The sequence below is a fragment of the Leptonychotes weddellii genome, chromosome 5 (assembly GCF_054177405.1).
Source record: "Leptonychotes weddellii isolate Sample4059 chromosome 5, ASM5417740v2, whole genome shotgun sequence".
Taxonomy (NCBI): domain Eukaryota; kingdom Metazoa; phylum Chordata; class Mammalia; order Carnivora; family Phocidae; genus Leptonychotes; species Leptonychotes weddellii.
This window is the reverse complement of record NC_138373.1, coordinates 14,752,336-14,777,364: the sequence shown is the minus strand read 5'-3', so window position 1 is coordinate 14,777,364 and position 25,029 is coordinate 14,752,336. Positions and strand designations below refer to the sequence as shown.

At 58.8% G+C, this 25,029-nt stretch overlaps 2 protein-coding genes across 7 annotated transcripts; one reads left to right on the top strand and one right to left on the bottom strand.

The window, feature by feature from the left end:
• The first annotated feature begins 216 nt into the window (after positions 1 to 216).
• On the top strand, positions 217 to 3,896 carry HSD3B7 (hydroxy-delta-5-steroid dehydrogenase, 3 beta- and steroid delta-isomerase 7). Of its 4 annotated transcripts, none has more exons than XM_031024313.2 (7): positions 217 to 615; positions 949 to 1,116; positions 1,323 to 1,478; positions 1,731 to 1,839; positions 1,972 to 2,017; positions 2,192 to 2,354; positions 2,869 to 3,896. In XM_031024313.2, exons 1-7 carry the CDS (start codon positions 429 to 431, stop codon positions 3,282 to 3,284), a joined length of 1,245 nt encoding a protein of 414 aa, XP_030880173.1. In that variant the 5' UTR covers positions 217 to 428; the 3' UTR covers positions 3,285 to 3,896. The 4 variants fall into 4 exon arrangements, with proteins under 4 accessions (XP_030880173.1, XP_030880172.1, XP_006729907.2 ...); XM_031024312.2 differs by having other exon boundaries at positions 222 to 615; positions 1,918 to 2,017; XM_006729844.3 differs by having other exon boundaries at positions 226 to 605; positions 945 to 1,116; positions 1,918 to 2,017.
• Positions 3,897 to 3,982: 86 nt separating this feature from the next.
• Positions 3,983 to 23,435, bottom strand: STX1B (syntaxin 1B). Of its 3 annotated transcripts, none has more exons than XM_031024317.2 (10): positions 23,330 to 23,435; positions 13,808 to 13,882; positions 13,495 to 13,594; positions 13,299 to 13,373; positions 10,759 to 10,832; positions 10,248 to 10,356; positions 9,992 to 10,065; positions 7,888 to 8,025; positions 7,675 to 7,785; positions 3,983 to 7,317 (listed from the first exon to the last, which is right to left on the bottom strand). In XM_031024317.2, the coding sequence occupies exons 2-10, from the start codon at positions 13,826 to 13,828 to the stop codon at positions 7,237 to 7,239; spliced, it is 783 nt and encodes a 260-aa protein (XP_030880177.1). In that variant the 5' UTR covers positions 13,829 to 13,882; positions 23,330 to 23,435; the 3' UTR covers positions 3,983 to 7,236. The 3 variants fall into 3 exon arrangements, with proteins under 3 accessions (XP_030880177.1, XP_081675819.1, XP_081675820.1); XM_081819693.1 differs by lacking the exon at positions 23,330 to 23,435 and adding an exon at positions 22,154 to 22,320; XM_081819694.1 differs by lacking the exon at positions 23,330 to 23,435 and adding an exon at positions 22,154 to 22,320 and having other exon boundaries at positions 3,983 to 6,093.
• Positions 23,436 to 25,029: the final 1,594 nt, after the last annotated feature.

Here is a 25,029-nt window from a genome sequence, read left to right as displayed (position 1 = left end):
TCAGTATCTTTGGGGAAGAGTAGGTGGGGGATGGGGGTTTAAGGACAGAGGATGGGTTGAGTGAAGAGAGGGGGAAATGGGTGGCCTGAGGTTTGCGGTGGGTAGACGTACAGACTCAACCACCATTGCTCTGGGCCACCTATTAGGCTGGAATGGTCATCCAGAAATCCCCCACCAAGGTCAGCTGGAGCTGGGCCAAGGTCGGCCTCCCTTCCCTTCCCAGAACCACAGCTGCTGCTGGGCTTCTGGCATCCTGGGAAATCCAGCAAGAGGGGAGGACTGATGTCATGCAGTAGGAATGAGGTCACCGCACCCGCTCCGTCCTCAGTGCCCACCCAGCAGGTTGTGGCTTCCCCAGCCCCCTTCCCCAAGTTCTTTGCTGGAACCAGCTGCCAGCGGACTGCAGAGTGGCCGCCAGGGGGCGCCCTATGGCAAGAGTGCTGGGGACGGAGGGGTGGAGGCTGGGCTGGTGTCTGTTCCTGGAATGGGCCAGGAGGGAGGAGGAGCAAGCGGAAGGGGACGGTGTGGTGGCCGGCTGGCCCAGGCGTCGAGAGAAGACGGCCCGTCCGGTGGCCAGTTTGGGTATCCTGGGAGCGTGGCTGCAGGTAGGCCGAGGTGATGCCAGGGCCCCAAGGTCCCTTTCCCTAGTCACAGCCCTTCCCGTCTCCCTCTCCTTTCTTCCTCAGCTCTTTACCTCCTGCCCTCCATTTTTGTCCCAGAACCACCCCCTCCAGCTCAGCCCCTGAGCCCTTCCCAGACGCCAGGCCCTCAGCCTTCTTCTCTCGGGAGCTGCAGTTGGCAGGCTCAGAGGGCAGGTAGCCTGGCTGCTGCAGCCCCAGCTGCAGGTTCGGGAGCCTACCAGGCCAGAGGCGACGGCGAGGGGTAACAGGTGTGCCGCCGGCACCGGGTGTGCGGGGGCAGGCAGCTCGGGTTCTCTTCCCCAGCCAGGCATGGCCGAGTCCACAGAGGTCCGGAAGCTGGTGTACCTGGTCACAGGTGGCTGCGGCTTCCTGGGGGAGCATGTGGTGCGGATGCTTCTGCAGCGGGAACCCCGGCTCTCGGAGCTGCGGGTCTTTGACCTGCACCTGGGCCCCTGGCTGGAGGAGCTGAAGACAGGTGACCATGGTGGGGAGAGACGCGAGGGTGGGGTGGGCGGACTCCGCTGGCCGGGGTGGAAAAGATGATGCGTGTTTGTATCTTCCATGGATGGGATGAATGAGTCACCTTGGGAACATGTGGCTCCTAAGGGTGTAGGCTGAGCCCAGCAGCTGGCCGGCAGCCCCAGCTCTGACACTGCCTCTGGCTGCCCCCATCCCTACCAGGGCCCGTGCAGGTGACTGCCATCCAGGGGGATGTGACCCAGGCCCACGAGGTGGCAGCGGCTGTGGCTGGAGCCCACGTGGTCATCCACGCAGCTGGGCTGGTGGATGTGTTTGGGCGGGCCAGCCCAAAGACCATCCACGAGGTCAACGTGCAGGGTGAGGTGGCTGCTTGTTCCCTACCCCCTCTTTGACCTTGACTTCTGGGATTCTCCTGTGTCTCCTCTGGACACTCCTGCCCCCGCTGTAATGGCGGGTCCGGCGGCCCTCAGCCCCGCTGTGGTTTTCCCTGGACCCGGGGAAGGAAGCCTGGGGCCGTCATCCAGATTTGAGATGCGGGGTGGGAAAGATGCAGAGAGGGAGGAAGTTGTAGCTGGGGTCCACCCTTCCCCTCCCCACCACCTCTCCCAGGCACAAAGAACGTGATTGAGGCTTGTGTGCAGACTGGAACACGGTTCCTGGTCTACACGAGCAGCATGGAAGTTGTGGGGCCCAACATCAAAGGCCACCCCTTCTACCGGTAAGCTGAGGTTCCCCTCAAGACTCTAGGAGCCCCATCTCCCCTCAGCATTAAGAATTTTCCCTCTCCCTCAACTAGGGGCAATGAGGACACCCCCTATGAAGCAGTCCACAAACACCCCTATCCTTGCAGCAAGGCCCAAGCTGAGCGGCTGGTCCTGGAAGCCAATGGAAGGGAGGTGAGACAGGAGGCGAAGAGACACGAAGCCGGGGTGGGGAGGGCTGCCAGGGCGGGCGGGACTTCTCCGCAGCCTGCCCTGGGCACCTCCCTTCCATCTCCAATTTGAGGGGGCCGGGCCAGAGGGCAGGCTGCCGGGTCCTGGGCCTTCACCATGCCTGCCTTTCGCCCCCAGGTCCGTGGGGGGCTGCCCCTGGTGACGTGTGCCCTGCGTCCCACTGGCATCTACGGCGAAGGCCACCAGATCATGAGGGACTTCTACCACCAGGGCCTTCGCCTGGGGGGTCGGCTCTTCCGGGCCATCCCAGCCTCTGTGGAGCACGGTCGGGTCTATGTGGGTAAGGCCCCGGCTACACAGCGGGGAGGCTGAGAACGGGGCAGGGCCCGTGTCGTCCTGGGTGGGCGGTGTGCGCCCCCGGCCAGCGAAGGGTGAGCCACGCGTGGGCCGGAGCAGCCGGATGCGCGGGCCTTGCCTGCACGACCAGAGAGGAAGCGGCGGCCGTGCGAGCTGGGAAGGCGAACGGAAGAACTATGTCCCCGGGCGAGGACAGGACCGCGCTGACGGGAGCCGCATCTCCCCGGGAGAGGCCAGGGGCAGCACCCGCACGGGAGCCGCCGAAGCAGTAGCCTCCACCCAGGCTGGCCCTGGAGGGCAAGTGGCCACAGGGGCTGGGGAGAAAGCAGCCTTTACAAGGGCCGTAGTTACGCGAGCGCGTGCACGTGAGCCCAAAGCCGGGGGCGGGGGCCGGGGTGGGGGGGCGGCTTGGACACCGGCCGGCCCGGGAGAGGGCAGCCTCTCCGCGGGCTCCGGGGCACTCGGGGCCACAGCCGCCTCCCTTCCCCCACCGGTAGGCAACGTGGCCTGGATGCACGTGCTGGTGGCGCGGGAGCTGGAGCGGCGAGCGGCACTCGTGGGCGGCCAGGTGTACTTCTGCTACGACGAGTCGCCCTATAAGAGCTACGAGGACTTCAACATGGAGTTCCTGGGCCCCTGCGGGCTGCGGCTGGTGGAAACCCGCCTGCTGGCGCCCTACTGGCTGCTGATGCTCCTGGCTGTTCTCAACGCCCTCCTGCAGTGGCTGCTGCGGCCGCTGCTTCTCTACGCGCCCCTGCTCAACCCCTACACACTGGCCGTGGCCAACACCACCTTCACCGTGAGCACCGACAAGGCTCAGCGCCACTTCGGCTACGAGCCCCTGTTCTCGTGGGAGGACAGCCGGACCCGCACCATCCGCTGGGTGCGGGCCATGGAGGGTTCAGCCCAGTGACGGTGGAGCTAGGGCCTGGAGCATCCATCCGGGTCCGGAGCCCTCAAACCTTGGAGGGGGGAGTGCGGGTGGGGGGAGGTGGGGAGGCTGCAGTCTGGAGCTGGAGCAGGGGTCTGGGGCCAGCCTGGTTGTCCCTACAGCTCTCCCTGTGTCGCATCCACGAGCCTTGAGTCGGTGTCCTCGTGCCTCTTAAGTTCTAGGGCGGGGCTTTGGGACAGGCGTGTCTTCACTCTCAACCCAGGCCTGACGGCTGGTGGGCGAATGTCCGATGCCCCTGATGATCTCAGCTACCCCGTCCCATTTCCGGCTTTTCAAGCAGGAAGTGAGTAGGACTTCCACGGGCTTCGTGCTGGCCTTCTGAGGTCCAGGCCTGGACTCGGGCCTCCATTCGGCGGGAAGATTCTTTCTGGCTCCTCCCACCACCTTTGGCCCTCCTTGGGGGTCATAGTCCCGTTCTTTTAAAAATATTTATCACCTTTAGACAGCCCTCTCTTCTCTTCAACGAAGCCTAAGATCTGTGCATTCTCCCTTCTTCTGCCCGCTCCACCCAAATTAGTTCCTACAATATTGTGCTGTACATGGCCGAGCCCTGGATTAAAGCTCCCTACCCAAGCCTGTGTCCATCTACCTGTCCGCTCCCCCCTCCTGCCTCCCACCCTGTCTCCCCCTCCCCACGGCGCCTGTCCCATGTGGGGACAGAAGGAAGTGAGCACACAGCACGCCCGCTGTTGGATTGGTTGCTATTTCTCCCGTCCCACGGGGCCCAACCCGGCCCGCGGTGGGGGTGGGGGGGCTCTGGGGACAGGACATGCAGGGCGGGGTGGGGGGGGCAGAATTTTCCTGTGTTTTATCCATTTGCAACTTGTCACCAATAGAGAGAGATGGGACTCTGAGGGCTAACAGGAGAGGGTGGCCTGGCTCTGGGCCCCCAGCCAGGCCCCAGGAGTCCTGTCCCCTCCGGAGAGGAGAGGGAAAGAGCTCTAGAAACCAACGGAGAAACAGAAGGGGCAAGGGCTCATGTCAGCAAACACGGCTACATCACGTGACACGCCAGCGACACGGAAACACACGCCAACGCACACGGCTGCACAGCGGGCGGGGGCGGGACAGGGAGCCGGGGGCCACCCATCTTGTCCTGTGCGGGGCGGGCTGGGGGGACAGGGCGAATGCATAGAACACATCATGTACACACGCTCAACGCGCGGCAAGAGCGTGCATCGCCCGACAGGCACATGGGATGGACACGCAGTGTGCTTCGTGAGAGGCAGGGCTGGGGGGGGAGGGGACAGGAAAGCAGCGAGGCCCGGCCAGGCCCAGGGCCACCCACGGGGCACACATGGGCTTGGGGGGTCGCAGGTGCGTGGAGGGAGAGCCGCACACACTCATCCGAGAACATGCGTGACACCAGCCCCCAGACAACGGTCCACGACACACACCGACACAGCAGCCGACAAGCGGCCGTCACATGATGTGGGGACTTGAAGAAGCTGCGGCACAGCAGCCCCTCGGGGATCCTCCCAGAGACGTGGGCCTGACACCACTCACGGAGGCAGCACTCCAGCCGCGGCTCCGCCCTCGCGCTCGTGGCCCCAGGGCTGTGGGAATTCCGGGAACACCGGGGCTGCGAGGCTGTCCTGGCTCGGCGGCAGGAAGGGAAAAGGGCGGGGGTGCCGGGGCCCGTTCTGATGTCCCCAAAGGTGGCTGACATGGGAGCACGAGGGCTGTAATTAGATGCCGGGGCAAACTTCCCGTCCTGCAGAAGGACATTCTTGGAAGGGATGGGCAGCCTCCCTTCCTCGAGAGAGCCCACCGTGGGGGCTGTAACGACCGACCGGCCTTACACAGGCGGGGCTCAGACAGCTCAGGTAGGGAAGGGGTCAGCTACAAGAGCTGGGGGGGGGCGGGCGGGAGGGGTATTGTGTTCTGGAAGGCCACATCTGCATTGGCTCCCTGTCTCTGTGTCTCTCACACTCACACACACACATACACACACAATGCACAGGAAGCGGGACCCTGGGAAACAATCTGCACACACGTACGCGACCCCTTCGCCCTGTGCACACGCACGCCCAGCCCTGGGTGTACACTCCCGTCCACGCGGGTCCTTGGCTCATGCACCTCCCGCCTGCCACCAGCCTCGCGAACCCACCCGTGCCTCGGGCAGGTGTGGTCCACGCAGCGAGGGAGGCGCTGGCCTCTGCCTCGCCCTCAGACACCCGGGCCCGTGCGTCACCTCAGTCTCCACCCGGGGCATGGGAGGGGGCGGGCAGGGTCGGGGACAGCCATGGCCAACATCTAGCAGGAGATGTGTCCAGGGGAGGGGTCCCGGGACTCAGCTCCCCTGGGGCGGAGGCCACCACACTGGCAGAGCCCGGGGCATCCAAGGGAGTGCTGAAGACACACACTGGCCTCTCCCAGTTCTGAGGGAAACGTGTGCAAGGCGCGAGTGCCCTCCTTTTCAATCTGTCCGGGGCAGCCCTGGACGTGCCCCTCATCGGTAACATCTCCCACAAAGAGCCCTTCCAGGCGGCACCGGCGTGTGGGCAGCTTGGCCGCGTCGGCGGACATGGCCACGCCCGGGGCCGGGGGGGGGGCACCCGCGCGGGGCCTCCTCGGCCCCGGGCACGTGTGAGCACACGGACGTATCCCCGCTCTCCCAGCTGCAGGGCTACCCTCTGGCAGAGACATAGAAAAGACTGGCACGTGGGCATGTGTGCACAGGGGCTCGGAGACCTGGCAGGGCAGGAAGCGCCAGTTGCACAGTGTTGGTGGAACGGTGTGTGGCCACACCAGATGTTGGTCAGCAGCTCTGGGGAGAGAGGGAGAGGGCAAATACAGCTGGATGAACAACCCTGGACGGGGCACACAGGTTTAAAGAAGCACACACGTGTGCATAGGATACCCAGGCGGGCAGAAACACACTATGTAGAAAGCCTCACACTCACTCACACACACACAGAAATACAGATTTTTTGTGCCCACCCAACACGGAGGGCTCCGTCTGAGGGGAAGACCTATCAACACTTGAAGCACATCCTGGACACACACGCACACGCACGCACACACATACTCCTCACACTACCTGCTGGGAGAAGTGCACACGTACATACAGGCTGAGCTGGGTTACAGGTACGTGTATGCTTCCACTCACCTTGGTTACACTCCACAGGCTCACAATGCACACACGTCGTGCACACACACACGCACACGCACGCACACACACACACTCCCTGGGGTTTGCTCAACATCACACCGGGGTGTCTGCCATGGCCTCTGTGCACCTGGGCTGACCTGGATCGTCCGCGAATGCGAGTGTGAGCCCCCGTGCACTCACAGCCCGCCGTCTCTAGAGCAGGCACGGCGGAGGCAGGGGTCATGGGAGGAAGTGCTGTTGTACCGAATCCAAACACTCAAACACAGAAGTCCATGTACACCGATGGCGTCCGTAGAGCTGTGGCCACACACACACACACACACACACACACACACACCTATTCACAGAAGACAGAGCGGGGCTTGGTGGGCTGCTGTGGTACCCCTGGCCACAGTCTACACAGGACAGCCCAGGTGAAGGGGGGAAGCTCAGACGACACACAGACTTGAGGTGGGGGCCAGAAAGGTGATTTGGCGCTTCTACACACATCTACACACGGATACACTCACACACACACACACACGCTGGGGTGTCCACACGTCTTGAGCATGTGCCGGCGGCATGCATGTTGGTGTGCATGTGTAATCACGCCTGCTGCTATCTACGTGCGGGGCCGGGGGTGGTCCATGGCGGGGTGAGGTCCAGGGACTCCAGGGTCTGACAGGAGGTGGGGAAGGGGGGGCTGCCTGGGTCTGTCTCGGGGGTGAGCCTGGAGCAGGGGATGGAGTGAAAGGGGTGGTGGGGGTATTGCTCCCAATGTGGTGGGGGAAGGGTCTGGGAGAGACAGGCGTGGGGGGCCTACAAGCCCAGCGTCCCCCCAATGGATGACGCCAAGACCACCCCCAGCACCACACAGCAAATGATGATCATGATTTTCTTCTGCAGGCAGAAAGGGTTGATAGGGAAGAAGGACGAGAGAGACAGAGAGATAAAGAGAGACAGACAGATGGGGGGAAAGATGGGGGAGGAGGTGTGAGGGAAGAGAGGAGGGGAGAGAGAAAACAGAAAAAGGAAGAGGTCAGAGCCAGAGATCAGAGATAAGGCCTCCCTCTGGATTTCAACACTCAGGTCAGCCCTGGCCTGAACCTAGCCCCAAGCGCTCCGCTCCAGCCCACCTACCCCGCCTGCCTGTCCCCATCCACAGGTCTGCTCGCCTCCCCCAAGGCCAGCCTGTTCCCACCACCACTGCCCCCCACCCCCAGGCGCCGGCCCACTCGTCACCCCCCACCCTCTTACCCTCCGGGCCTTGCTCTGATATTTCACAGCTTTCTTGGTGTCGGACACAGCTCGTTCCACATAGTCCACGGAATGTTCCACGTTGTACTCGATGCGGTCAATCATCTCACCCTGCAGAGAAGATGTGCATAGGATGGGGTGGGGGCTGGGCTGGAGGAGGGGGCACCCCAGGGATCTGCAGGAGGCTCCTAGAAGGTGGGGGAGAGGCTGTACCTGGCTTTCCACGAGCATGGCCATGTCCACAAACATGTCATGCAGCTCTCGGATGCTGGTTTCCAGTTTGATGATCTCGTTGTGCCTCGTCTCGATCTCATTCAGTGCCTGCTTTGTCATCTGTGAGTCCATTTTGATCTAGGGCAATGGGGTGGGGGGCAGGAGGGGAGGAGCTGCAGAGCCCCCTTCACTCCTGTAGCAGTTTGGATTCCGCAGCCAGAGGGTCTGGGTTCAAATCTGACTGTCATTTACTAGCTCTAACTGTGGGCAAATTGTTTAACCTTTCTGGGCTTCAGTTCCCACACTTGGAAAAGGTGGATGACAGCAGTGCCCACCTCCCAGCGTTCTTGTGAACAGTAAGTGAGTTACTATGTATCCACCAATTAGAACAGCATCTGCCTGGCACACAGTAAGCACTAAAGAGAAGTTTGTTAAGTTACAAGAAATAGAAGTTGGCCTGAGCCCACCACCTCACCCAGGGCTTCCTCTAACACACACACACACACACACACACACACACACACACAAACACCAGGGAAGCCCAGGGAAGAGCAATAGGGGGGGTAGAGTACCATTAGTACTGGGGGCCCCTGTCTGGTCAAAGGCAGAGGACCCAGCAGAGAAAGCAAGTAGAAGCAGAGAAGGCCCAGATGAGAAGGCAGTGTGCCCACTCTGGAGCCCCCATGACATTAGGCGGGGGAGAAATAAAGAAATGCACCGCAGCCCTCAAGAGTCAGGGAGAGAGATTAACTCCAACCCACAATCAGATATTCCTGTCCCCCCCCACACACCTGGCCTGAGCCAGGCCACTCGCTTCCCAAACTGCTCACTGCTCAGACCTCATCAAGCCATTCCTCTGCTCTGAAGCCCTCCAGGGCTCCCCACGATTCCTCCCTGCTCCCCCCCCCCCCCACAGGCTGTACACCTCACCCTATCCGGGGCTCGGTCTCCCTTTCTGGCTTCATCTCCTACATATCCGCTAAGAGCCAAAATCATCCAGTGGCTGTTTGGCAAGTGGTCCTCTCTCCCTGTCTTTGTTCAATCTGTTCCCTTTCTCTAGTGGGCCTTTCGCCCAGCTCACCATGTCCAAATATTCCGTTTCTTAAAGCACAGCCCAATGCCACTTCCCCCAGGAAGCCCTCCCTGGCTCCAGTAGTTAACCACTACCTTAGAGCCTGTCTGCAGGATGCACATCCCTCAGGCAAGATCCCGACCACCCTGCATTGTAACGACGGGTTTCCACTGTAATGATGGTGGGTTCATTGGCAGGGATCAGATCTGTCGTCTTAGAACCCACCAGGCTCCCCTCCGTTCTCAGACAGAAGCCTGGGCAGGGCTGTTTGGGAGGGCTCCAGGCTAACTGGCCCTAATCAATTTGCTCAAAGCTAATTTAACAAAGATCAGTTCTCTAAGTAACAGTTTGCTGAAAACTGCTAAACAGTCACTGAAGACACTCGAGTTCTGGTCTAGAAATCTTAACCAGAGCCATTCTGCCATCAGAAGCAGAGACAGAACTGGGCAGGCCAAGGCAAAATGTACAAAGAGAAAGAAGAACTACAGTGGGGGAAGCCCATCCACTCACATTTAAGATGACGAGGGCAGGGCAGGGCGTAAAACTTTAGCAAAACTAAAACTGGTATTTTTTTTAAAATTTCATAATGTAGGCAAGTTAGTCATTTGGTGAAATGACCTGCTTCAGTAGGCAGACGTCAGAGCCCTAAGTGACAGGAGACGGCGGATCTGAATCCTGGCTCTGAGGCCTTGGGCAAGTTATTTAACCTCTCTGGTGAATCTCTGGGTCAGATGTCCTCATTGGTGAAATCTGGCTCCCTCAGAGGCTGGTGGTGAGGACCGAGTGAGATAGCAGGCAAGTGTAAATATGTAAAAGTGCTTAGAACAGTGTCTGGCTACTCAAAATGCTGACCATTTTTATGGGGGTGCCTTCCTGCAGGCCCTGCTCCCATGGAAATCCCCAGCTCCGGGTCCTGACTGCCCACTGTTTGTGATTCCAGGGTGGACTTAGGACCTTAATTCAACCTCAGCTCGGGGAGGGAGGAGAAGTAAATGTTTTCCAAAGCCAGATCCACCCCCACCCGGGGCTCACATCATCCGTGAAGATGGCCAACTTCCCGCTCTCCAGCATGTCTTCCAGTTCTTCGTTCGTCGTGGTCCTTCCAGCTGTGGGGAGAAAGGCCTCCGTGCTCAGGGACTGGGCCAGTCTGGGGGCCTGAGGTAGTGGGATGGGGCAGAGACCCAGGAGCCCACCCTCCCACCCGGCCTTAGGCCTCCACGGAAGGCCCGGGGCAGCCACGGAAGAGCGCTGGGGCAAGCCTGCGAACTCTGCAGCGGGGCACACGCACTGATCTCCAGCTGCCGCTGGATCCGGTCCTTGCAGCGGTCCCGGTACTTGGACTGGGTCGCGTTATATTCGGTCATTACTTCCACGAACTTCCGGGACAGTGTGGAGTGCTAGGGTGGGGTACAGACACATCAGGAGGCCGGGACAGAGCGGGGCGAGAAGGCCAGTGCAGGGATGCAGTGGGGAGGAGAGGCTGAGCTGGCCTACGGCCCTTCTTCAGCTCGCGCCGCGATCCCAACCCCGGACAAGTGCTCAGTCCCAGGACGCCCCCGCCCCCGCGCCCGCCGCCCTCCCCTAACCCCCTAGCGCGCCGCGGCCCCGCCAAACGCGCGGAGATATGGCCCGGCCCCGCCCCCCGCCAGAACCCCGCCCAGGCGCCTCCTTGGCCACAACCCCGCGCCCTGCTCCGCTCTGGCCCGCCCCCTCTCCTTTCGCGGCTCCCTCCCGGGGCTCCTTTCCCAGTCCGATCCGATCCGGTCCGGTCCCCGCCCCGCCAGGCCGCGGCCTCCTACCTGGGTCTTGCGGATGCGCAGGTCCGCGGAGGAACGGTTCAGCCCCTCCTCTTGTTCAATGCTTTGTTCGATTGCTGCGGGAGAGAGGGTGCAGTGACCGGCCGGGAGACCCGGGGCCTGTGGGGCGGGGGTCCGGGACGTGGGAAGGGTCGACACCCCGAGGCAGGCCCCGGGCCTGTGAAGAGATGTCACACCCATGGCGAGGGCAGACAGTAAAGGATCCAGGGTGCGGGTGAATAGAGGACAGGCGTTTCAGGGGGAGGGGAGATGAGGGTCGGTGGGTCACCAGGCAGAAAGGGGCTACTTGTCCTGGCGGAAGGGTTGGGACTTAGAAAGTTCCACAGCTGTAACTCCTGCTTGACCCCACGGGGGTCTCCAGTACGTGGGGAACTCTCCACTTCCTACAGCCTCTGGAAAGAGTGCAGGAACCCATCCTGCGGTTTTTCTGGCGGAAGGCAGGCACTTCCAGGTGGGTCAGGTTCTAGTGGCCGCCTCTTTCTTGGAAAATTCTACGCGGAGAGAGGGATGTCCGCCAAAAAACAGCTCTCCCCCCCAGCCCTGGAAGGTGATCTCTGTTTCGGGAATTCCCACTTCTAAAGGATGTTCTGGAAAAGCGCATAGATTAACTGGGATTCCTGCTTCTGGATCATGCACTCCTGACATCTGTCCTTCAGATTTTCTAAAAAAAGAGCTTGCCTGCGATAAGATCTACAGTGCTCTGAAAACGCAGCAGGGATGAATCACCTGGCCCTCCAGACCTGGAAGGGGCTCCAGGCCATTCTTGAGAACATCACTTCTTTGTTCTGCTGGCAGCGGGAAAAGTTGGGGGCTGAAAAGCACCCCAACGTTCCCCTGCCAGCAATGGTGGGCACAGTGACCGAGTGACACCTGGCCCACCTGCTGCAGGAAAGGCCAGAAAGGCATAGCACACCCAGGGAGGTCGCAACCTCTGGCCCCTACAGGGACCCTGTCGTCAGACTTGGGGCTGGAGCCAAACCCTGCAGTGGAAGGTCCTTTAGAGGGTCTCATTGACTTCTTACAAGAATCCTGAGAGTTCAGTGGTATCAGCCCATGGATCACACTAGAACCTGAGGTTCAACTGGGGAAAACGACTCACTTAAGGTCACACACAAAGCCTGAGCTCATGCCACCAAATAGCTGGAGAAAGATGGGGGAGAAGAGAATCTTCTCTTTTTCTGGAGGTCTGGAAGGTCAGCTTCTCTATGTCACTGCTACTTTTCCTAGCTTCCTTCTTGGTCTGTTCCCGGACCCCTAATCCGTGGAGCCCACCTCATGGTCTTACAGAGAGTGTTAAGGTGAGAGCTCGGTGGGCCCAAAGAAGTCTTTAAGCTCAGGGATTTTTAAACGGTGTTCCGTGGAACCCTGCTTCTGGGAAAGAACCTCAGGGGCTGTTGCTGGGAGTAAAAAGGGGAGACCAGCTGGGTAGGGCCCTGGGCCTCCCAACCCCAGTTCAGCCAGAACAGCCTGTCTTTTATGTATTGTATATATTGGAGTTCTTTGTAAGATTTCATTTAAGGAAAAAAAAAAATTTGCTACCCCTTGAAAAAAAAGCCTGCTTTGAAGTTGCTTCTGTTTTTCTTACTGTGCCAGTGAGGAAGCCGAGGGGAGGAATGAGTTGATGATGGAAGTTGTCCAGAATTGAGTTGATGATGGAAGTTGAACTCCCTCTGCCTGGATTTGTACTTAATGTGCTCCCAGTTTAAGTCATTTTCCTTTCCAGGATACAAGTGTAGAAGGCTTATTTTTACAGATCAGCACTGAAGGCTCACACATGACCTCCCACTGAGTCCGGAAAGTCCCTGTTCTCAACTCTCTGGACCCAGGTCGGTGTGGCCAAGGCCAGGTACCTGACATGGTACCTTTTCCCCAATGCCCCGCAGTGGGCCTCAGACAAAGTACGTGCTTGGCAAATGTTTTCTGATGCTGAATCTACCACATCACGGTAACACTGCTATTCCCCTGGCACCCGCAGACAAGGAGGTTCCCAACCCACAGTGCTTTGGGGGAAGGTGGTTATTACCAGCACCCAAGTCCTTAAATTAGAGTGAATACATAAGGATTTGGCAGGTCCCTCCTGAAAGCTTGCCAACTCCTGATGTCAGCCACACAGTCCAATCTGTCCTGAGCCGAGGATACCAGTTCAGAAGCATTTGCTGAGCCCACCTACTGGGTGCTTAGCGCTATGCCCGGCAATTGTTCTGGAGAAATAAGGATTTAATGAAACCGAAGCCACTTGCAAGACTCTCTCTTCTGGTGGACCTTCATGCTGGTGGATCCAGCAGCGCTCAGACGCAACTTGGGCAGAAACCCTCCTCTCCCTCATTTCTTTGCCATGTATCTTTCTCCAAAGAATCTGGAGCAAGGAGCGGGGGGCAGGGGGGGGAATCTGGGGTTCTTGCTTTCTCACTGTTTAGGAATCTGGGTCCTGGAAATCTGTAGACACTCCTTACAGAAAGACATGTTTGGTCTAATGAGGGCAGAGTTGTTTTTCTCCTTAGTCTGGGGATTGCATTCCTCACCTTTCAACTTGGACCGAACCTTGTTGGCTGTCTTCTTGATGTCTGCAGTGAGGTCCTCCAGCTCCTGTTTGGTCTCTGAGGGGAGAGCCAGAGCAGATGAGAAGTCTGGATGGGAGCCCAGACCCCCTCTCCTCCCTCCCCCCACGCACACTGTCCGCCCCCATCCCCCTCGCAGCTGCCCAGCAGCGGTACTCACTCTCATCTGGGTTGGGGGCGGCCAGGATGGCACTATGCTGTTTTTTCACTTGCTCCACATCCTCTGACAGCTTCTCAATGCAGCCCCGGATCTCTTCCACCTGGGGCAGCAAATCAGCTGTGCCCAGCCAAGTCGCTGAGCCAGGCAAGGGGCCCTGAGGGCTTAGTCAGGGTTCGGGTAAATGGGCCAGAGCCGAGGGATGGGTAAAAGGACAAGAGGGGGTAGGAGTGGAGAGCAGGGGTGGGAACAGGGCGAAGGGAGTCGTTGGCCGGGGGCCAGCTTCTGGGTCTGGGAGCACTGGAAGCTCCGTTACCTGTTCAAAGAACTCGTCCATGAAGTGGTCCCGATCCACATGGACCACCTCCTCTTCATCATCACTGTCTTTCGCCTGGGAGGCAAAGAAAGGCAGAATCCTACCCTGAGCCTGATGCTCCCAGCTCTAGGCTCAGAGCAGGGGTCTGAGGAGGTGTCATCTGCAGGGGGCAGGTCATTCGCAGGGCAAATGCAAGGGCCCCAAGCGGTCCGAATGAACACCGGAAATCTTGTGGAACAGGGTCCCGGAGGCCAGGCAGCTGACAGCCCAAAGGACACCTTGGAGGGAATTAGCAGAAGGCACCCTTTCAAGGGTGGAAGTGGACCTGACAATGCAGTCACCCTGGAGGTGGGTGACACCCAGGACAACTGCCATTAACCGGTCTCGTCCCCACCAGCTAAATGTCAGCCTTGCAGGAACCGGCTCTGGGCTCCCGGGAGGGGTCTGGAGTGGAGGCCCAGGAGGCTGACCCTGGCCGCTGTCTCCCCGGCCGCTCCTGTCCAGGCCTCACTTTGCTCCACTTTCTCTTCCCCTCCAGCCTCCACCCAACCAGCCGCGTCCCCTGTGCGAGGTCACTTCACGGGTAGCAGCAGGTGCCGAGCTGAGCAAGCACCGTCAAGCCCAGGGGGGCTGGAGGAGAGATACAGGCAGCACCCCGACCCCCCTGGCTCCCCGTGCCTGCCTCCTCCCGCCTGCTTTCACCCCCTCCGCTGCTCTGCGCCTCTCATGTATTCACTTGCTTTCATCCAGCCTCTCCCAACTTCACACCCACCTACTCTCACTTGCTTGGATTTCCCAGTTGCAACCTGCTGCGGCTCAGCCCTCCACCCCCCCGGGCTCAGAGACACAAAGGGATTTACCCACCCACACCGCCACCGCCAGACAGACCAGTGACACAGACAGAAGGGCTGACACACAAGGCACACAGAAATAGGCCCACTGACACCCACGCGGAGGTACACTGACACGCTGACGTTCACCCACCCTCGGCCCCACGGCAAAGCTGCCTATTGCCCTGCGTGGCCCCACAGATGTGTCCCCGCGCCCCCAGGGATATTCGAGAGGGCCCTGTGGGCCTGTTCTCCCGGGCTCCCCGAGCCTCAGGCCTGCACACTCATTCAGGGCCAGGTAAGAAGACGGGGGGGCGGACTGGGCTGCGCAGTGCTGCACGCTCCGGACTTGAGGCTCTTCTCCACTTGGGGCAGAAGTCAGAGAACAAAAGCTGAGCCCGGCAAGCTTAATTAACGTGCGGAGCCCTCATCAGCCCCAGTGGACATTTAAACAGAGTTCAGCCTGACTTCCAGAAAGAACCTATAGCCCAAACAGGACGGAATCGGACTACCGGAGCCTGAATGGTATCCAGACGGGATCTGAAAGTGTCCACCTGGAGCATAGCCCGCTGGGATCTAAAGAGAGGCGCTCCCATGGAACCTCGACAGGGTCCGAGCAGATCGCAGACAGGACCTGCCAGAAACCAGACAGGCTCAGCCCCAGCTAGACTCGGGCAGACGGATCCCACCAGACAGCTCAGATCGAACCTAGACAGAGCCAGATGGGACCGAGATGCAATCTAGGCAGCCAAGTGAACTCGGAATCAGCAGAGCCCCGACAGCCCCAGGAGGAGCCTGCAAGCCTGCGGGAGCCCTCCAGCTGCACGCTCTCGATGCCCCCCCAGCTTCCTGCCCAAACGGAACGCGGGGGATTCTCCCCGCAGACGCTGGGTCCCACCGCACCGCAGAAAATGTATTCAGCGCTTCCATTTAATTTCCAGACAATCCCAAACATCCACTGGGAAAGGGAGGCTCCTCTGTCTCTGCCCACAGCTGCCCTCGGAAGGAGAGATGGCCCAGGCGGGGCTTGGGTATTCTGAGAGGGCCTCCGGCTTCTCAAGTCTCCACCAGACCCAGGGCTAAGCCGATAGACCTTGGCCCCCAGAGGCTCTGGGAGACTCAGCTCACCTTGGAGGACCCTGATGCCTTGTCCTCAAGCCAGCTGCCCCATGGGGTCTCCTTCCCCTAGAGCCAAAGCCGTTCCTCTGCCCCTTCTCTGACTTTGGCCCCCTGCCCAGCTGCCCACAGGTCATGGGGCGTCTCTCTGGTCCGGGTGCCTGGGAACTTTCCTGTTCTCCGCCTCGTCCCCAGGCTGACTTTCGACTTTCTAAAGTTTAATTTCCCTCTCTCTCTCCTGTTTGTCCCCAGAGCCAAGTTCCCTTAGATTCTGCCCCGGGGCATCCCTGGCTGCCTGTTTACTTGTCCTTGAGAGAGGAAGAAAGGTAGAGGCCCAAGTATGACTTATTTGGTATAATAATTACAGGGAGCTGAGAGCTAATAATCCTCTACAGTTCACCAACACTTTTACATCTCTAATCCCTTTTGATCCTCACCACACAGCCCTGAAAGGAAAGCCCGAGCAAATATCATTGTCCCCATTTCACAGATGAGGGAACGGGAGGTCAGAGGGAGGAAAGGGAAAGTGACCTGTCCAAGGGCGCCTAGGCTGAATGGGCTGGAAATTACAAGCATCTACGATAGACTCCCTCACAGCCCCTTGTAAGGCTCGAGGCCAGGCCACCTCCTTCCAGGGGCTCTGCCACAGCTGTTTCCCTCTCAGCTCAGCTCCTGCTAAGGCCCCATCTGGTGGGGCTCCGTGCCCTGTAATCCTAGGAAAATAACTTTTAACAGCATCTTCGGGGCACCTGGGTGGCTCAGTCAGTTAAGCAGCTGCCTTCGGCTCAGGTCATGATCCCAGGGTCCTGGGATCAAGCCCTGCGTCGGGCTCCCTGCTCAGTGGGAAGCCTGCTTCTCCCTCTCTCTCTGCCCCTTTGCCCCTCTCCCCCTGTTCGTGTTCTCTCTCTCTCTCTCTCAAATAAATAAATAAAAATCTTAAAAAAAAAAACAAAACAGCATCTTCTACATGGGTCTTACATCCTCGTTATCTCATTGAATCTTTCTTTAAACCCTTTAAGGACCACTGGGCAGCATAATTATAATTATGGCAAACATTTACATACATGTGATCATGAGCTGGGCACCGTTCTATGCCCTTTGTATATATCTGTCCATTTAATTCTTACAAAAGCCTCCTGAGGTAGGTATTATTATAGCTCCCTTTTATAGATGGGGAAACTGAGGCACAGAGCGGCTAAAGAACTTGCCCAGGCTAGCAGCTACAAGGCCACACGATTTCTGCCTTCTGGGCTTCAGCCTCTGCCTTGGCTGAACAGCAATAACGTTTGCCCAAATGCTGGGTAGGTGGAGGCAATGAGACCAGGCAGGAAAAATGTCTAATGCTACCAGAAAGACGCAGTGTTTAGTGAGGGTTGGCTAGGACCCCCTGCCCCTCCCGTGTTACAGATGAGGAAACAGGCTCAGAGAGGTTGCCTGACCTGCCGAAGGTTTCACAGCAAAGCAGGCCAGAGGTGGGACCTGAACTGCCTAGTGCTTAATCCCAGGCTTCCCCCCCGCAACCGTCCCGCTCTGCCTGTCCCCAGTACTGCTGAACTCCTGTGGCTGGGAGAGAAAGCCAGGAAGACGGGCCAGGCTGCAGGAAGAGCCCAGGTAGAAGGCCAGGCGTTCTACCTCCCCTCGCCCTGCTCTGTGATCTGCCGAGGCAAATCTCAGCCCTTCTCTGTGCCCCAGATCGTCTACGGAAAAGGCAGGCCAGTGCACCAAGGGCCCTCACTGCTCTGAGGGGTGCACATTTAATAATGAGCGCGGCCTCCATTTCCGGAAGAAGCTGGCCAGCCTTAAAGAACGCAGGCTGTGGGCAAATGAGATCACCCAGAAAAAGATGATCATATGCCCCCGATCCACTTTATGGACAATTCAAGCCTCAGTTTCCCCATGTGCAAAATGAAGAAGATAAGAAATCTAACACGTGTGTACTGATTACAGTGACCTGGGCCCTGTGACAAGGGCTTTGTGTGTCTCCTTTAACCCTTATAAGCGCTCCATGAAGCAGATACGATTCTTATGCCCACTTGACAGAGGAGGAAACTGAGGCATGGAGCGATTAAGTGACTTGCCCAAGATGACAGAGCAGGCGCTGTATGGGGCGCTGACAGGGTGGCACCTGGGTTCGAACCCAGGCCCTCTGCTCTCCCTGTTCACCAGCTTGTCAAGCGCTTGAGAGAATGACATGAGAGACTGCAGGGGTCCCGGGCACCTTGTGGCTCCGCCTGGGCATCGGGGGCGTCAGATCCAAGCCTCCAGCTGCAGTCTTTCCCATCAGAGATACCAGGGGCCCTCGGGTGCGCCGGTGCGGGGGGACAACACAGACAGATGTGTGGATGGAAAGAGAGGGACGCAGTGAGCCAGCAAGTCAGGGACCAGAGACAGCTGGTGAGGAGGTGACTAACACAGCGGCAGAAAGAGCCTGGTGTTGGGTGACAGAAGAGTCAGAGAGTGTGTGTGTGTGTGTGTGTGTGTAAACACACGTGCACACAGCACACACGTGCTCACATGTTCTCCTCGGGGGCGCAAGCTCGTCATCTGATCTGGAGGTAGGAGCCTCTGTCCGCCGCACCCCTGCTCCTGCCCATCTGTCTCCCTGACTGGGCCTTTCCGCCCTCCCACCCCCACCATGCCAGTCTGCCCTCCCTCCTTACCCACCTACTCCCTTCCTCGTCCTCCCTCTGCCCCACTGAGTCATTCATTCACCTGGCGGAGAGGCATGAGCTGAGCCAAGCTCTCTGGCTGCTTCTGAGAACACAGTGGTGGACAAGACAGGACACAGGTCCTGCCTCCAAGTAGCTGAGGGAGGGGGAGAACCAACAAGACCGTTTGGGTCTGTGCTAACTAGCAGGGGGGAGATGGACCCGACGTGAGACAGAGAAGCGGCCATCAGGGGTGGCCCTTTACAGGATGGTCAAGGAGGGCCGTTCCGGGGGTGGGTGACATTTGCTGACACAGAATTTAAGGCGGAGGGGACAGCGGTCCGGGTGGAAGGAAGAGCATTCAAAACAGAGGGACCAGCAAGGGCCAAGGCCCCGAAGCAGGGCTGAACTCGGTGGGTTTGCGATGGCAGAAAGGAGCCCTGCGCAGCTGGGGGACAACAGCCCGTCACCGGGGCTCTGCCGGGCCCTGCGCACTCACGCGGGTCACCCCTCCCTGCTGTCATTCAGGGGTACCATTTAAAGCCCTCTCTGTGCCTCGCCCATACCTGAGTGCTACCCAGATGACTCAGTCCCTGCCTTCAGGTGCGTGGCTTGTCCCATAACAGCCCCCACGCCCACCTGGCCTCAAATTCCAGCCTCCCTCACTACGGGCCTCACCTTCCCCACCCCCCAGGCCACTGCACAGTCCACAACGCGACCCCACACGCTTCCCTCTCTCCCCAGTACGCCTCTCTGCCCCACCTGCTCCCCCTTCTCTCCTCTTGAGCCCCGTCCCTGGCCCCGCCCCTTGGGCCCTGGGACACCAATCCGGCCGATGAACTCCACTCCAGCCCAGCACCTCCCAGCTCGCGCCCAGAGGTCCTTGGTGAACTGGAAAACAGAAAACCCTGTTTCAACACCAGCTCTGCCATTACCAACTGTATGACCTTGGTCAGGTTGCCTCTCTGGCCCTCAATCTACTCCAAAATAAATTAGGGGTCACATCCTGCCCATCCCAGGGGGCCGATGTGAGGTTCAAGGGAAAAAAGCAAGTCAGCTGTAGAATAACAAACACTCAAGGGCACTACTGTGCCCAGGCTCCTTCTGGACACTTTTTGCCTATTACCTAGTTTCAATCCTTAGGACAACCCTGCGAACAGGTACTATTATTATTCTCAATTCACACGTGAAGAAACTGAGGACCAGAGAGGTTAAGAAACTCACCCAAGGTCACACAGGAAGTAGCAAAGCTAGGATTTGAACCCAGACAGTCTGACTCCCGTCTCTGTGCCCTCACCGGCTATGGGATGAACAGATCTGAGAACCCCTGGGGAACTCTAAAGTACTGCTGGAAAGATATTCAGCTCCCTTGAGCTGACGTCCCCTCCCGCCACTACCCCCCATCCCTCTCAGCATCTCAGAGACCTCTTTAGCAGGCCTCTCCCCTACCCTGCCTGGTCTCTCCTGCCTCCCAGTCTCCTCGCTCTCAACTTTGGTGGGGAGACCCTTGCACTCCTTGCATCTGGCACCTTCTTTCCACCCTACCCATCCCCTCCCAAATCGCCAGTCTCCCTGAGCTGTGACTAACACCAGAGCCATTTACCCAGACCCCTTTACCCCTCCACACCACCTCCCACCTCCCCCACCTGACTGCCCACCCCCTGCAGCCCCAGCAGCCAGAACTCCTTGCCTCTGGGCGGAGGGGCTCCCTGATCCACTTGGATGAGGATGCCATGCCCTGCCCCCCCATCTTAGTCTTAGGGTTTTCCCTCCCTCTCTCTCTAATTATACCACAATTTTGCCACCACCTCACCTCAAACCGCTTTCCCTTTCTCTGGGTTTTGGAGTCATGGGATAGTGTTGGCAGCAGGGGATCTGGGTTCAAATTTGCATTCCTTACTCGGGAGCTGGGTGACCTTGGGCACGTTATTTAACCACTCTGGGCCTCAGTTTCCTCAGCTATAAGATGAGGTAGTCTCTCAGTCTACATACCTTACCAGGAGGTCAGTGAGGGGCTAATGAGATTATGGATGGCAGCCTGCTTTGAAAACTGCCTGGTGAAAGAAGGGGAGTTTAGAGCACGGTGCTGGAGCCAGCCTACCTGCCTGCCTTTTCCTGGCTCTGTGACCGATCAAATTACTCAACCTCTCTGGGCCTCAATTTCCTTACCTATAAAATGGGATCATACTAGTACCAGGGTTGAGGCGAGGACCAAAATGAGTAAATATGAATAAAACGCTTAGGACAGTTTCTGACTCTAGAGGGTTGATTATTTTTATTATTGTCACTTAGCGGATGCCTGGCCCCCATATTCAGTGAAAGTTGAATACAGAAACCTTGAAAATTCCCTTTCAACCACCAGTTTCTTCTTCCTTCCCATTTGCCAACATATCTTTCCCCGGAGACAACAACAGTCACTTTATCTTCCAGCCCCTTCCTCCTATCTTTCTGTAGCCTGGTTTCCCTCGCCCATATCCCGGGGGCTCTCCAAAGACGGGGCTTTCTACCCCCAGTGTGGAGACCTCTGTTTCAAAGATCAAAAAAGCAGAGACCCATGTCAACTTGCCAGACTGGGAACCCAGGTTCCAGTCTGATCCTCCCACCCACTTGCTTGGTGACCTTGGGCAAGCTCCTGCTATCTCCACACCTCAGCTTCCTCATCTGTCAAATGGGGTAATAACCCTGGGAGCAGGGAACAACCAACAGGCTCCTCCTGGCAGAGACCCAGTGCATCAGGATACATCACGGCTGGGGCTAGTACTTCATGGACATGACACCACAGGCCCTGAGCAAACAGCAGGCAGGCAGCTTCGCCTCCTCGGCCCCCAGGTCATCCCCACAAATGCCCCAGCGTTCTCCCGACCCTAGAAACCATTCTCATCAAGCCCCCACTGGCCAGCCCCTCCAACTGGCAGCCTCCACTGCGGACATCAGCGCCTCCCTCCTCCCCCCTGTCACCTGAACACAAACTGCCTGGCCAGACTCGGGAGCTGGGCCTCTTCAGGCCTACAAACCAGGGGCCCACCTCGACCTGCCCCTGCCCCACTTCCCCCCAGCAGAGCACACTCCATGTCACACAACCCAATTCCATGGCCCTGTGCATGGAGCCTCCTCCCCCTCTCCTCTGCAACCCATCTCCCACCTCTGGGGTCACCCCATCTCAAGCCCTGGCCCTCTGGCTGTCTCCTGAGGCCACCCCTTCCCTCCTTGTCTCTGAGAGGCGCCCCCTCCCCACAGGGAGCAACACATGCGTGTGCACACACACACACACACATACACTTCAGTCACTGCCAGGTGTTGGCATCTCTGTCCCAACCTGTGTCCTTCCCCCTGGCACCCCCCAAACCTTGGTCCCGCAAGACTCAGCCTGGCCCAGTAACCGCCCCCATCTTTCCAATTCCGCAAATCTGCCCTGGGGATGACGGTACCCTCCAGTTCTCTCCTGATATTCACTCTCTCCCATCCCCGGATTAGACCCTCAGGGCCCTCCTGGGAATGTGGGCACGCAAAGCCCCTGAAACCTCTCCTGCCCCCCTTGAGCCTTAATGGCCTCCAACCTCTTCCAGCCACTGTCCCCAGAATGCAGGTTCATTGGAGACATCAGGTGCCTCCAGATCCTGGGGTGCCCCTACCACCAGCCTCCCGTCCCATCATTTGCCCCTATGTCCCAGCACCTCCCCCCACTCCACCCCCACGCGCTCCCCCGATATTGGGGTCCCGCCCCCCCCTTTCCCCCCCACCCCCAAGCTCACACTCCGCAGCTCCTGAGTCCGATCCTTCATCCTGCGACGGCTCCTTCTCCTCCTCCTCCTCCTCCTCGCCCTCCTCCTGCCTCCGCTCCCTGCCTCCTGCCTCGGTGCGGGAGGCCGGAGTCTGGGGGCGCCGGGGGGCACCCGAGCCGCTGGGGGGGGCCCGCGGGCGGGGGCGGGGCCGGGGGCGGCGGGCCGAGGGCCGGGCAGGGGCAGGGGCCTGGGCCGGGCTCGGCTCTGCCGGGGCTGCGGTGGCGATGCGGCTGCGGCACAGGCTCGGATGGAGGGATGCGGGAGCCGAAGCGCGGGGGAGGGGGGCGGAGGGAGGTAAGGAGGAAGGGAGGGAGGGGGGAGCCGGGAGGGGGCGGGGAGCAGGGGGCATGCGCAGCGCCGGGGGCTGGGGGCGCCTGGGGCTTGTAGTCCGGCTGAGGGTGGGGGGGGGGGTCCGGGGAGGGGGAGTGCAGAGGCCTAGAGGCGGGTGGGGAAGGGCAGAGCCGGAGAAGGAGGGAGAGATTGGCCGAGAGACCAAGGAGCTGCGGCGGGAGGCAGCGAGCTGCTGGGTTGGGGGTGGGGGGGACGGCAGAAAGGGGGTAAGGGAGTGAATTCAGGGAAGGGGTGCTGTGGGAGGGGAGGGGGTGCTGTGGATCCCTTTACACCGGGAGATCTAGGGAGATTTTGTGTTTGGTGTCGAGTATCTGTGTGAGCAGGCACGACCACCTCTGTGCGTGTATCCCTGCAGGGGGTTCTTTGGACACTAGAAATAGCGAAACTGACCCTCTAGGTGGCTTTTGTGATGCAAGGAATCAGCCAAGCCTGAGAAGGACAGGGACTTGTTTGTTTTGGGGTTTATTTTGCACAGCCTTCCCCACTCCAACCGTGACGATCTCCCGGCAGCGATGGGTCTCAGAGCTCTGCTTGTCTACCTCCGGGGACAGGGGACTCACTACCTTTCCAGACCTCTTGGCTTATCTTTACATGGCTCTGACTGTTGAAAAGGAAATTCGTCCTTATTGGGAAGGGAATGCTGGTACACCGAAGGATCCAAGTACCCTCCGTCCTTCTCCTTTATGCCCACCTCTCCTCTCTCCATCTCCATATTTTAACATCACATTAACTACTCCACCCCTGCAATGGAGCTTTCGCCCCTGACAGGCCTTGAACCTGCTTCTGCCAACTTACCCGTTGACCTCCTTGGTGCCAAATCCATCGGCCACTGGTCAGGCCTCACCCTTCATGGTCTTTCAGCGACATATGACCCTGATGACCTCTGTCTTCTTGAAACCCTCCCCTCCTTGTCTCCCAGCCTGCCTCCTGCCTCCTTTCCCCTCTCCCCCACCCCCAGCCTCTGAATGTTGTTTTCCAGCCTCCTTCCAGATCCATCCTTTCTCCCACAACCCCTCTATATCAGGGTTCCCACCTGCCCCACCCTGCGTTCTCTCTCTCTCTTTTTTTTTTTTTTTAAGATTTTACTTATTTATTTGACAGAGAGAGACACAGACAGAGAAAGGGAACACAAGCAGGGGGAGTGGGAGAGGGAGAAGCAGGCTTCCCGCGGAGCAGGGAGCCCGATGTGGGGCTCGACCCTAGGACCCTGGGATCATGACCTGAGCCTAGGATCATGACCTGAGCCGAAGGCAGACGCTTAACGACTGAGCCACCCAGGCGCCCCTTCTTTTCTTTCTTTATCCTCTGGCTTCCCAGGGTCAACTGCACTTACCTGCCCCAGTCCCCACATCTATACCTGCAAGTCAGATCCTCCTTCTCAAAGGCAGCAGCTACCCGGAATCTGAGCCCTGAGCTGGGCTCCGACAACAGAGGCAAAAGATGTCATCAGAGACACGAGTAAATCCGTAACTATAGTGAGTGAGGCCAGGGCTTTGATGGAACTTCCAAGACTGTGGTGGCCTTGCCTTCTCCTCCCAAAGCTGTGTTCTCCATCAGAGATGGCATCTCATCAGCCAGTCACTCAAAGGAGATGGAAAGCTGACCTTGACTCCCTCACCCATCCCCATAATGCTGCCATGTTCTGAGCGTCCGCTGCGTCCTAGGTGCCATGCTGAGTAGCTCCTAGAACCTTCCCAACGGAGCTGCTACTGCCATGATCCCAAGTGCACAGATCAGGAAACTGAGGCTTGGAATGCTTGAGTAATGGACCTAAGTTCACAAGGTTAGTAAAGGACAGGGCTGGGGCTCTCGCAGGCAGCCTTTGATTACAAACCTTATTCTTGTAAAACCACAGTGTTAAAGCTTCTCCCTCAACTGCCAAACCCAGAGCTGCCTCCTGGGTCCTCTCCCTTCTCACCACCTCGGGTCAGTCTAGGCCCTCATTGGCTTTCACCGGGAGCATCAAAAGAGCCTCCTCTCTGGTCCCCCCACCTGCAGCCCTTTCCCTGAATGTCCCATTTTCTCCCCAGGTGTTAGTGTGATTGTCCCCTAAACAAATGTGGTAATATCAGTCCCCTGCACCAACGACTCCGCCCGCCAGGCCATGGCCTCCCAGATTACACTCAGTGGCTGCTCTGGCATTTGAATCCCACCACCCTCACCTCATCTCTCCTACCACTTCCCTCCCTGGGCCGCAGACCCCAAGCCTTAACCACACCACGGGATCCCAGACCCTGGACACCCCGGAGCCTTTCACCGTGCCATCTCCCCTCTGCCCAGGACCCTGTCTTGCCCCTTCTTGGATAGTCAGACTTACCACCCTTCAGGCCTCTCCCAGCAGTCTAGGCAAACAACCTCAGGAGGTGTGGGCTGAGTCAGCTTCTCCCTGAGACCAGACTGGGCCTGACTCATGTCTGCTTCTCTCCAGCAACCAAGGTCAGGCGCAAAGCAGATGTTCACTAAAAATCTCAATGAATAAATGAATGAATGAATGG

Coding starts and splice junctions, on each gene's coding strand:
- HSD3B7 (XM_031024312.2), top strand. CDS start 429: ATGGCAAGAGTGCTGGGGACGGAGGGGTGGAGGCTGGGCTGGTGTCTG. Junction 1,117..1,322: donor GCTGGAGGAGCTGAAGACAG/GTGACCATGGTG, acceptor CATCCCTACCAG/GGCCCGTGCAGGTGACTGCC. Junction 2,355..2,868: donor GCACGGTCGGGTCTATGTGG/GTAAGGCCCCGG, acceptor CCCCACCGGTAG/GCAACGTGGCCTGGATGCAC.
- STX1B (XM_081819693.1), bottom strand. CDS start 22,183: ATGAAGGATCGGACTCAGGAGCTGCGGAGT. Junction 10,833..13,298: donor GGTTCGGTCCAAGTTGAAAG/GTGAGGAATGCA, acceptor TCTCTCCCGCAG/CAATCGAACAAAGCATTGAA. Junction 10,357..10,758: donor TGCGCATCCGCAAGACCCAG/GTAGGAGGCCGC, acceptor ACCCCACCCTAG/CACTCCACACTGTCCCGGAA.